General features: G+C 50.5%; 1 protein-coding gene across 6 annotated transcripts in view; it reads right to left on the bottom strand.

Annotated features, from left to right (window-relative positions):
* The window catches only part of CD8B (CD8 subunit beta), a 43277-nt gene that overhangs the window by 30399 nt on the left and 249 nt on the right, over positions 1-12629 (bottom strand). For all 6 annotated transcript variants that reach the window (XM_077959073.1, XM_077959070.1, XM_015112806.3 and 3 more), the window contains exons 2-3: positions 8947-9306; positions 3926-4015 (exon numbers count right to left, since the gene is read on the bottom strand). In XM_077959073.1, coding sequence (XP_077815199.1) covers positions 3926-4015; positions 8947-9306 — 450 coding nt within the window. The remainder of the gene's footprint in view (positions 1-3925; positions 4016-8946; positions 9307-12629) is intronic.

Below are 12629 nucleotides of genomic sequence, written 5' to 3'. Positions count from 1 at the left end.
GGTTAAATTATATGCCCAAGGTTACCCAGCTACTAAAATGCAGGACCAGGGTGTGGACACAGATCCTTCGAGTTCCAAGCCCCTGTGGGTCCCACCTCAGTTGCATGAGGGCATGAAAGGTATGGGAGGGAAGAGAGGTGGCTGCTACATGGGAGGGAGCCCACTGTCACTGGAGGGGAACCAGCCAAGGCTGGATCGCTGGGATGTGGAGAAGAGATTCACACACTGGGTGGGAGGCTGGATGAGTGGCCCCTCTGAGATGCTGAGGGCATCCGCTGGGCTCCCTCTCACCTCCTTTTTGTTCCCCCAACCTGGATGAACCTCAAAACACGGTGCTAAGTGAAAGTCAAGCAGGAAAGAGCCATGGTGTGCGATTTCACTTCTACGAAATGTCCCTGAGAGGCAAATCTGCAAAGGCAGATGGTAGATTAGTGGCTGCCAGGGGCTGGGAACAGGGATGAGCTGTGAACAAGCACTGGGAATCTTACTGGGCTGATGGAAACCTTCTAAAACTAGATTATGGTAATGATTGCACAACTTGGTAAATTTACCCAAAATCATTGAGTTTGTATGCTTAAAGTAGGTGAATTTTGCAGTGTGCAAATTATATCTCAACTAAGGTTTTGTTTTTGTTTTTTGTTTTTTTGAGATGGAGTCTTGCTCTGTCACCCAGGCTGGAGTGCAATGGCTTGATCTTGGCTCACTGCAACCTCTGCCTCCTGGGTTCAAGCAATTCTCCCGCCTCAGCCTCCTGAGTGGCTGGGATTACAGGCACACACCACAATGCCTGGCTAATTTTTCTATTTTTAGTAGAGACAGGGTTTCGCCATATTGGTCAGGTTGGTCTCGAACTCCTGACCTCAGGTGATCCGCACCCCTCCCCTACCGCCTCCCAAAGTGCTGGGATTACAGGAGTGAGCCACCGCACCCGGCTTAACTAAGTTTTTAAAAACTGTAATGGAGGTGGGTGCAGGTCACAGGGATGTACAGGGCAGCTGGGCTTCTTCCTGAGAAGAGGTCATGGTTAAGACCACTGTGGAGGCCAGCGATGTAGCTATAGGTCTCCTCTGAAGCATGGTCTCCCATCCAAAATGTGACTCTCCAGGAAAAGCTGCTGCCACAAATAACGTGCTTGGGTAAGGGGCTGTTCGACAGATCCACACCAGCGACACCCCCAGCCCAGCCTTCCTCATCTTGCTGGGGCCTCAGGGTCTCCTGAGCTCTGGATTCGCACTCCGCTCCTGAGTCCGTGGTTTAGAAATGGTCCCCCAGCACCTAAGGGTGTTGTCTCAGAAACAGCCCTAAGCCTCATGGGCGACCCCTTCTTAGTGGCCCTATGGGTTTCATTCATGATAATAGGCTTTGAGGTCTGTGTGAATGCCCCCACAAGCTCTTAGTGCCTGGTGTATAATTACATCTCATTTAATCCTGCATCACCATTTTACAGACGAGGAAACAGAGGTTCATAGAGGCTGAATCATCTATTCAATGTCTCATAGTACAGGTAGTGGTAGACAGAGATTCAGACCTAGGCCTGTCTGACTTGCCACTAGGCTACACTGACCCAGGGCCGCTCTCCTCAGTGTAACATCCACCTACTTTCCCCACACCCATCCTCAGCCCCACTCCACTTGGCCACCTTCACACACATCCGGGTTATTCTTAATAACTTATTAATGTTTGGTATGCGTTTTGCCATGGGATTTTACTGAGGGTTGGTACAAGAAACGATGCAAGAGGCCAGGCACAGTGGCTCACGCCTGTAATCCCAGCACTTTGGGAGGCCAAGGCAGGTGGATCACCTGAAGTCAGGAGTTCAAGACCAGCTTGGCCAACATGGTGAAACCCTGCCGCTACTAAAAATACAAAAATTAGCCAAGCTTGGTGGTGGGCACCTGTAATCCCACCTACTCCAGAGGCTGAGGCGGGAGAATCACTTAAATCTGGGAGGTGGAGGTTGTAATGAGCTGAGATCACACCACTGCACTCCAGCCTGGGCAACAGAGTGAGACTCTGTTTCAAAAAAAAAAAAAAAAGAAAAGAAAGAAAAAAAAGAAATTATGCAAGAAATCTGAAGCGCTTTGTTTTTGCCATCATTTATAAAAGTATGACTGAGTGCGCCGTCATTCAGCTGTCCTTACATGAAGATGAATGGGGCAGATTGCTCCTAGAATTTAGCACTAGGATGGAAGTTTCTTCTTTTGGTGCCAGGTTGTTTCTTTCTATCACCGGGGTTGGGGTGCCATACAACTCGGGGTCTTCCCTTTGTTTAAACTGATGTTGCTGGGTTCTCCAGAGCCGTAGTACACAACCAGTTCTTGCACCCTCATCTTAGTGGCTCTATTGTATTTGCATTTTATATCCTTTTTATTGTAGTCTGCCTGAAATCATTTAGGTGAAGGGGTCAGGGCATGGGACTTTATAAAATAAGGTCACTCTTAAGCTCCTTAAGACTTTACTCTTCTGTACATTGGTTCTGATTTTCTTTTTACTGTGACCTCATGTGATGGCAGCTTGCCACCCCGGTCTCCCAGATCCTATTCAGTACCCTCCTCGATAATTTCTGGTACAAAGACAAAGCGAACTGAGCAGTGCGAGGCAGTGCTCCTGGGGCTGCTTGTGGTTTGTTCTCTGGGTAGCAGCAGATGGCACTTTCTGTTTGTCATCAGTGGCTTTTGCTGGGCTGAGGTCAGTATTTTTCCAGAAACACGTTTGGGCTGATGGGTTTAAGGAAAGCGTGTGCGTGGGCATGTGTGTCTGTGTGTGTGTGTATGTGCATACACTCCAGCTGAGGTGTCTGGTGTAGCATAGAGAAGCAAATGTGTTCATTTGCAAACAAGCATGTATTCATGAACAAGCACATACTGTGTATTAGGTCCTCTGTTAGGTATTAAAACTGGAAACATTTTTTTTTTGAAACAGGGTCTGGCTCTATCACCCAGGCTGGAGTGCAGTGGCAGGATCTTGGCTCACTTCAATCTCCACCTCCCAGGCTCAAGGCATCCACCTCAGCCTCCTGAGTAGCTGGGACTACAGGCATGTGTCACCACGCCCAGCTAATTTTTTAATATTTTCATAGAGACAGAGTTTCACCATGTTGCCCAGGCTGGCCTCTAACTCCTGAGCTCAAGGTGATTCGCCCATCTTGGCCTCCCAAAGTGCTAGGATTACAGGTGTGAGCCACCACATCTGGCCAAAACTGGAAAAGTTTAAAGTGCTGGTCCTTTGAGTAGATTTTTTGTTTGTTAACAGCTTTATTGAGTTATAATTTAGATATAAAGTCTCCTTGTTTAAAGTGTACAATGTCATGATTTTTAGTGTATTCATGGAGTTGTGCAACCATTTCCATAATGTAATTTTAGAACATTTAAATTCCCTTAAAAAGAAACCTTATATCCATTAGGAATCACTCCCCATTTCTTTCCCAAGCCCCCAGCCTTAGGCAGCCACCAATCTACATTCTGTCTCTACAGAGGGTCATATGTTGAATATTCCATAATCATGGAATCATATAGTATATGGATTTTTGTGACTGGCTTCTTTCACTTTATTCTTTATTATGGCCAAACAATATTCCACGATAATAAATATACCATATTTTGTTAATCTATTCATTAGCTGGTGGATGTTTGGGTAGTTTCTACTTTTGGCTAGTATGAATAACGAAGCTGTGGGCATTTGTGTGCAGGTGTGTGGGTGGATTTTGCCTCCATTAAGCTTTGTCCAGTAACAGTTTACGAGTCTGTCTCCCATGAGACTGTGAGTTGCTGTCACACTCAGCATCCTTTCTGACCCTAGCTTGGGCCAGGGAGATAGGCTCTAGAGTTAACACTTGGAAAGTGCCTGGGGAAGGAAGGAGGGGAGGGAGGGAGGGCGAGAGGATGTCTGCCTTGTTTCTGAGGGTGCAGAGGGGTAGGGAACTCACCTTTCTGGGTCGCTGGCCTGGGTAACCGGCACACTCTCTTCTTGGGGGTGGACTTCTTGGTGGGCTGGGCAGTGGTGGGAAGGAAATCAACTACAGAAAGAAAGCAAGACACATATCTTAGCCAGGTGAACACCAGGTGGACTCAAAGATAAAACTTTGACTTGTGGCCGGGCGCGGTGGCTCATGCCTGGAATCCCAGCACTTCCAGAGGCCAAGGCAGGAGATCATTTGAGCCCGGGAGGTTGAGACCAGCTTGGGCAACATGGTGAAACCCCCTCTCTACAAAAAATAAAAAGTTTAGCCAGGCTTGGTGGCACATGCCGATAGTCCCAGCTACCCAGGAGGCTGAAGTGAGAGGATCACCTGAGCCTGGGAAGTCAAGGCTGAAGTGAGCTGTGATCACGCAACTGCACTCTGGCCTGGGTGATGGAGCAAGACCCTGTCTCAAGAACAAACGAATGAACAAATGAACAAAATTTGTCTTACATCCAAGTACTGAAGTCCTTATGACTGTTCCCCAGGCTGCTACAAGGCCTGAAGGACACATAGCAGTAGAATATTTGATCTGCTTTCTCAGTTCTCAGATGTTGGGAAAGGGGTGGGGGCCTAGGGATGGGGTTCAGTTTGGTGTCCTGGAGAGAGGAAGCCACACAGACCTGAGCAGAGCCTACATCTTTGATTTTTTTTTTTTTTTTTTGAGCTGAAGTCTCATTCTGTAGCCCAGGTGGAACACCGTGGCACGATCTTGGCTCACTGCAACCTTTGCCTCTTGGGTTCAAGTGATTCTCCTGCCTCAGCCTCCATAGTAGCTGGGATTACAGGCACGTGCCACTGCACTCGGCTAATTTTCTGTATTTTTAGTAGAGATGGGGTTTCACCATGTTGGCCAAGCCGGTCTTGAACTCCTGACCTCAGGTGATCCACCCGCCTTGGCCTCCTGAAGTGCTAGTATTACAGGCACGAGCCACTGCTCCCAGCCGACCTACACCCCTGATTAACCACTGTGTGATTTGGGACAAGTCATAGTACTTTTCTGTGCCTTGATTTCCTCATTTGCTGAAATAATGATAATTGCCACCTCCTTCTTAGGATTATCTGAGAATTAAAGGGACAGTGTGTCCAAAAAAAAAGGTTCAGTAGACGTGGCTCCACCTGGCCGAAGACCTTGCGCCCCAGGGCTGGATCGCCCAGCCTTTGGCACAACCAGACCCTCCGCCCAACTCGGCAATCTCTAAGCACGTGGAGGAAGCTCATGGAAGAGAGGGTTGCCCTTTTCTGCATGTACAGTACCAAGCAGGTGTCATATCTGGGGATTTGTTTTCCTTCTCAGGTGACCCTAAAATATATATATAATATCAGAGCTAGGAGAACTTCAGTCTCCAACTTTAATTTCAAAGGTGAATGCCAGAGACAAGGGGAGCTGGCCCCTGCAGCCCCAAGTGGTGAGTGCTGTGTTGGGACCCCAAGCCCCTGTCCTGACTCCTGGATGGGTCACCCCTCTCCTTCATTCTAACCCACTGACCCCTGCTGAAGTGTTGGGAGAGAGCAGCAAGCTGGCACCCAGAACAAAGGAAGACAGCTGTGGCTCTGACGCCTGCGGGGGATGAAAGGGGCGCTGCTGGCCACGGAGTCCAACCCTTGCCTGTGTGGGTTGAGGAAACAGACCCCTCTGCACTGATTTTCTCCAAAATGGTAGAAGAGGGAGTAAGAAGACACCTAAGCTCTAGGTTCAGGGAGACAGAAAAAAAAAAAAAAAGAAAAGAAAAGAAATATTAAAGCTGGGTGCGGTGACTCACACCTATAATCACAGCACTTTGGGAGGCCTAGGCGGGTGGATCACCTGAGGTCAGGAGTCCAAGACCAGCCTGGCCAACATGGCAAAACCCCGTCTCTACTAAAAATACAAAAATTAGCTGGATGTGGTGGCACGTGCCTGTAATCCCAGCTACTTGGGAGGCTGAGGCAGGAGAGTCACTTGAACCAGCGAGGCAGAGCTTGCAGTGAGCCGAGATCATGCCACTGCACTACAGCCTGGGTGACAGAGTGACTCCGTCTCAAAAAAAAGGTTGAGGGGTGGGGAGACAGGCAGGGGAAGCCCACAGATCAGTCATTTTGGGGCTGGCATCTTCTATATAAAAGTAGACATTTTAGCCCCTCACCTCTCTGAGCCTCCTCTGAAAAGTGGAGAAAACACGCTGTTTGCTTCAAGACATTGACGGGAAGAAGCAACTAGAATGAACGTGCACTAAGCTCCAACCATGTGCAGGGAGCAGTGCTGAGCTTTTCCACGTAAGTTTACTGAACCCAACAACTTTTGGGGCAGGCACTATTGTCCCCATTTTATCCAGGAGGAAGCCTAGGCTCAGAGAGCTGAAATGATGTGCCCAAAGTTAGACAGCCACAGGCTGCTGAGCCAGGATCTGCACCAAAAGACCTTGATTCTAGAACCTGTGCTGCTCATTCTGCCACACTACCTCACGTACAAAGGTTTTCTGACAAAAAGTTGAACGCTTTAGGTCCACCCAAGGCCCTGGGTCGTCAGAGTGTCAAGGGCAACTGTTGTAAGAGGAAAACTGTCATCAGCAGGGTCTTGGAGAGCATGCAAGGAGCCTGGCCTTCTGTTGGGAGTGTTGCCTCCTTTATTCCTCATGGCCCTAGAAGTAGTGCTGTTTGACTTATTTTCTATTCGACTTATTTTCTATTCGAGGAAGCAGGGATGTCTCCCAGATGGTCTGTAGTGAGCCGAGAGCGGAACCAGCTCTTTAGGCCCTCAGTGCCTTGGCTGGGTACCACAGCCTGGGTCTGGTGGGAGACTCAGGTTGGGGGACTGTTCTATTTTACATTCATCTTGCCTAGAGCCTGGTCACCCTGGATTCCTCCTGAGCCCCCAGTTTAATCTCTCCCTCTCCGTCCTTAAAAGGAATATAACTTTGAGCCCATGATATACTTAAGGGCCTGAAAAAGGCCCTGTCTTTCCCCAAACACTTTTTCAACCATCCCAGCTTTGTCCTCTAAAAGGCCTTTCTTGGGGGAGAAGCTGGGTTTTGGCTCTGAAGAAGGTCTCGTTGCAAGCCCTGGGGAGAAGCAGGTTTGGTTGCAAGCCAGCGCTGTAAGGAGGCATTGACATTCCTGCAGTGCTGGGAGGTGTTTGGGGTTTGGAAACACAGAAGTAAGGAGTGAGTGGGGTTGGGGTGGAGGCGGTGGGAAGCTCTGGAAACTAGCTGTGCTTATTCCACCCTCCACCTTCTCAGACCCCGAAATCTCATGAGTGGAAAGGTGTGGGGCTTACAGAGGCAAAAACAATAAGCCAACATCAAAACCCAAACCCCAAACCCCAAACCCCAAACTCCCAAACTCCCAAAGTCCATTTTTCAATACGAAAATCAGTGGACCCCACGCAAAGGGATGCCTCAGCTTCTTGCCTGCAATAGTCCCTCCAGGCTGGCAAGAGGTGGCGGGGCATCACTTTGGTTTGTGTCTTCCTAATCGTGCTGCTGTCCCCAGCTGCCCCTGCACTTCCTCACGCTGGGTGGTCTAATTTCTGGGTCTCCTTGTGGCTTTTAGTGCCCTCAGGTGAGCAGGAAGCAGGGCAGTGGGAGCCCTGGAGGGGGTTGGCTCCAGCCTTGGGCCAAGCTGGAGGTGGGGCTAGAGCCAGAGCCAGGTGGTGCGGGTTACCACACAATCCCTCCCCACCCATAGCTAAATGCCTTCTTTCCAATATGGTGGCCACTCACTGCAGGTGCTGCTGAGCACGTGAAATGTGGCCAGTCTGAATCGAGAGGAGCCGTACGTTTTATGTAAAATGCTCACTGAACACTTCGTATGAAAAATGAATGTAAAATATTTCAGCAATAACAGATGAAAATACAGTTAATAAATTGAGTTAAATATATTATTTAAATTAGTTTTACTTGCTTTTTGCTTTTTTAAACATGACTAAAAATTTAGAATTTCATCTGTGGCTTGAAATGTGTGTCTGCTGGACTTGCTGACTTAAGTCAGAGGTCTGCAGCTTCTCTGGGATTAAGTGGGTCATGCAGGCCATCAGCAGCCCCATGACACCGAAGAGAACATTGAGGCCCAGGGGAGAAAGCGTGGCAAGTTTGCAAGCAGAGCTGGGCCTGGCTGTCTCCTTACTACCTTCGACTCAGGTATGAGTTCCAGCCATAGACCCTCACAGAGAACATAAGGGTACCTGTCCCTCCACTGCCCCTAGAAATGCCCTCACTGGGTAGGTAAGTCAGGGCAATGAGGGCTTCTTCTCCCTGTGTGCACACTCTGTGGGGATTTCTAATACCACTATAGGGCCAAGGGACTCCGCCCAATCCAGCCGTAGCTTCGGATGTCCCTGATGTGGCCTGAAGGACAGCACTGCCCTGTCCACATAAGAAGCATAATGCCTGGCCAGGCATGGTGGCACACGCCTGTAATCCCAGCACTTTGGGAGGCTAAGGCGGGTGGATCATTTGAGGTCAGGAGTTCGAGACAAGCCTGGCCAACGTGGTGAAATCTCGTCTCCACTAAAAATACAAAAAATTAGCTAGGCATGGTGGCTCATGCCTGTAATCGCAGCTACTCGGGAAGCTGGGGCAAGAGAATCACTTGAACCCGGGAAGCAGAGGCTGCAGTGAGCCAAGATTGCACCACTGCACCCCAGCCTGGGCAACAGAGTGAGGCTCTGTCTCAAAAACAAAAAAAACAACAAAAAAGAGAAGCTTAATGCTCATCTCTGACTCTGATCCATCTCTTCCAGTTTCACCTTATTCCCATCTAAAGTGGTTAGGTAATAGACCTACCTTCCAGGGTGGTTGGCAGCATTAAGCGAGCTAGCTATGGAAACACTTGGAGGGGCTTGGCCTGGGTAAGTCTCCCCATGTACTTTCTGTCATTATCAGCAGCAGTGCCGTTAGTCACCGCTGCAGAGTGGGGCACACTGAAGCATGGTGGTCCCAGTGCCTGGCACGTGCCTGGTACACAATCGATGCTCAGTGCTCATTGATAGCATTGGGCCTGCTTCTTACCCACACTCAGCTGAGTTCCCTTTCCGAAGGTCAGCTCGGGGCTCCCGATGATCATGCAGAAGTAGATGCCACTGTCTTCCGGCTTCACGCTTGTGAGATTGAGAATGAACCGGCTTGCATCCCGAAACACAGCTATCTTCTCCTGTGCCACCTCTTCACCATGGACAGTCCCTTTTGTGGAGTCCCAGAGGGCCAGGAACTCGTGGTGACTGTCACTGCTCGGGGCCTGGCGCTGTCTCAGCCAGTAGATGCGCATGTTACCGAGGGAGATTTTAGCCTCGCAGGACAGCATCGCCATTTTGTTGGTTTGCACCTGTATGTATGCAGGGGTCTGCTGGAGGACTGAGCTGCCACGGACAACTAGGAAAAGCCAAGAACAGAGATGTCACACATTTTCCTAGCCACAGTTGTGGGACCTCGCAGTCACACTGAGTCAGGTGTCAAAGAAAAAGCCGTGGAAGAACCTGCCCAGTTACTGGGTCCAGGGGCTGTACTGAGTGCAGCTATTGGCTCCTGGACTCAGAGCTCACAGACCCCACCTTCCAGGAGATCATCTGGAAGGCAGGTGTTTGCTAAGTTCAGCTTCACAAAAGTACAGGGGAGAGAGCTGCCATTTGTTTATTGAGTACTTATACGCCTGGCCCTTGCATAAAGGAACTCAATCAAGCCTCAAACTGGCTTTGGAATTTTTTAAGACATGGGGTCTTGTTATGTTGCCTAGGTTGGAGTGGAGTGGCTATTCACGGGCACTATCATAGCGCACTTCAACCTTGACTTCCTGGGTTCAATCTCTTCTCCCACCTCAGCCTCCCAAGTAGCTGTGACTATAGGCATGCACCACCACACAAGGATGGATTCAGGATTTTTAGTCCTCATTACACAGATGAGGAAACGGAGGCATGAAGTTATTTGTTCAGCCTAGGAGTGAAACTCAAGGATTCAAAGTCTGAAGCCAAAGCTGGTTGCCTTTTACCTCCCCTGACTGCCACTGGACATATAGCCCTTCGGTGGGCTCCAAACTGCCGAAGGAGACCCAGGACAGGCTGGGAGAGGAGCCCAGAATCACAGCAGAGCATGTGGCTAGCCTGTCCATTGCTGGACAGCAAGGGCAGACAGCAAAAAAGCTCACTGTCCCCTGGTAGGTACAATTATAGCCCATGACCCCCGAGCCCAGCTACCGATGGGTCACTGGATCCCTATTCCCCAGTGGAAGGACAGACACCCCAGAAGCAGGGCTGGGAGTTCATCTTAGACTCTGATGAGAAGCACCCGGCAAGCAGGGGCTTGTTCATGAGGAGCTAGAGCAGGACTCACAGACCCGGCCCTGAACCCAGCCTCTGGCTGTGCCAGCTGTGAGACCTCAGGCCAGTCACCGAGCCTCTGTCTTATGAAAGGAGGGCAGCTTGGTGCTGTTGTCCTGCCTGTCTCTGAGGGTTGGAAAGAAATGAAATGCTGTCCAAAAAAGCACACTGCAAACTGTATGGCCACGTACACAGGTAAATACTGTCCTGATGTCTCATATCACAGGGCTGTTACTGGAAGTCAATTAAATCTCAAGGAGAAGGATCAGAATGGGTTCCATTCACACCAAGGCTGCACAGCTTCCAGCGAACACAATCTGACCTGGTGAGCCCTTCATTTTGGCTGTGGAGCAAAGGGAGACATTGCAGGCCAGGGCCGAGATGCAGGAGTGGGGAGGCACAGAGAGGACACAGACCTCGGTAGGCAGAAGAGGCCAGAGGGCAGGCGTGTGTGCCCAGGAGGAGCCGGCTTACCGAGCACCTCATGTTTAAAATCCTGCCTGCACTTGCGGCTCAGGCCCCGTGGCCCCATAATGGCCTTCTCCAACACTGACGAAATGAACTTTGAGTTTTTGACTTTGCTCCTGGACCACCCTTAGCTTTCGCTTGCATCAAGAATGAAATGATGGGGCCGGGTGTGGTGGCTCATGTTTGTAATCCCAGCACTTTCGGAGATCGAGGCAGGAGGATCACTTGGGCTCAGGATATTGAGACCAGCCTGGGCAATACAGTGAGACTCTGTCTCTACTAAGAATACAAAAATTTTCCAGGCATGGTGGCATGTGCCTCTAATCCCAACTACTCGGGAGGCTGAGGCAGGAGAATTGCTTGAGGAGATAGAGGTTGCAGTGAGCCGAGATCGCACCACTGCACTCCAGCCTGGACGACAGAGCAAGACTCTGTCTTGGAAAAAAAAAATTATTAAAAAATAAAAAAAAATAAAAACAAGACGGAAATGATGCCTGGGGCACAAGTGGCTGCTGGGCTTCCTCTTGTCTGCCCAAACACCACAGTGCCGTTCCAGCACAGCAGAGGTTTTTCCTTGTTTCGGGTCGCTGACTTCTTGGGGGAGTTAATAAGAATCAGTAATGCCAGTTTATTGAGCTGTGCCTGGCATGGCACATACATTGCCTCATTTGATCCTCACCAAATCCTGTGGGGGAGATACTGTTTTGCACCCACTTTACCCGTGAGGAAAGCGAGGCTCTCACGAAGTTTAAAGACCGCTCAAGGTCACACAGTGATCCAGATTCAAACCCAGCTTGTGGGACCCTAGAAACTGACTTGGAACCACTGAACTGAAGAAACCTCCAGTCCTCTCCCCAATGGCAGTTATGTGCTCATGAGCACACAGTGGGGCTGCAGGTTCACAGGTGCCTGAAGCCCTTCCAGGAAAACCCAGAAGCGACTCCTCTAAGAGCAAGGCCTGGGCTGTGAGTGTGCATTTCCTCTCCTGGCTGAGACACACCCTGGCTCTTCCCGGGACCCACTTGCTTCTTGTTCTCTAGGAACTGAATACTCAGGGCTGTGGCCAAGTCCCTGCTGTGTGCTGGACACGGAGCCAGGCCTCACTGCCTGTTCCCCTCCATAACCCAGGGATTCCATTATCAGAGGGACCTGATGTTTCTAGATCCATCAGTAATGACTTTAGTGCGCTGAATGGCCTGGGCTCTTTCTATTTATGATATTGCACTCACTGGGCCAGAGCCCCGGGCTGCCAGGCCTTGTCACCCTCTGGCGGGATGACGAGCTTTGGGCTTTTTGGGCACCAGAGTAAATCGACCGGTTTGGGCAGCTTTCCGGGTGTGCAGAGGCTTCTTCCAAAAGGCAGTCTGGCTGGACTTATTCAGAAGGACAATCTAGACGCCCCATTCAACTCCAACAACCCAACCTCCAGGCTGCTTCCTAGGGAGCCACGCTACCCATGACACCTAACACTGGGGACACCAGGGAGAACGGGAGCCAGAGGGATCACCCTGCCCTAGCCCTCCCAGAACTGGGAGCGCCTGATGTTTGTCTGATTGTACGACAAACATTTCCCCGGAAGTAATAAAAATGTGTCCGCAGGACCCTCGGCCTGGCCAACCTTCCTCGGAGCACATCCTGCGGGGACCCTGGGCAGGGACCTGTTTCCTTCCCCTTGTGACCTCCGGCGCCCCTCTCTTTCCTTCCCTCACTCCCTCCCCTTTTCACTGCCTCCCCTTCTCCTGGGTCCAGGCTTTTGCGGGGAGGTGGCCTCAGTCCAGGGGCTCTCCGGCTCCCCGGGGTAATGCGGTCCCGGGGTATTTTATTTCCACCCTTAGGGACGGTGCCTGCCAAGCTGCCTCCCGGGCGCCCTGCTGCCGCGGCCTCTACGCTGCACCCTGCCAGGACCAAGGCCAG

This window comes from Macaca mulatta, chromosome 13 (genome assembly GCF_049350105.2).
Source record: "Macaca mulatta isolate MMU2019108-1 chromosome 13, T2T-MMU8v2.0, whole genome shotgun sequence".
Lineage (NCBI taxonomy): Eukaryota > Metazoa > Chordata > Mammalia > Primates > Cercopithecidae > Macaca > Macaca mulatta.
This window is presented reverse-complemented; position numbering and strand designations above follow the sequence as displayed.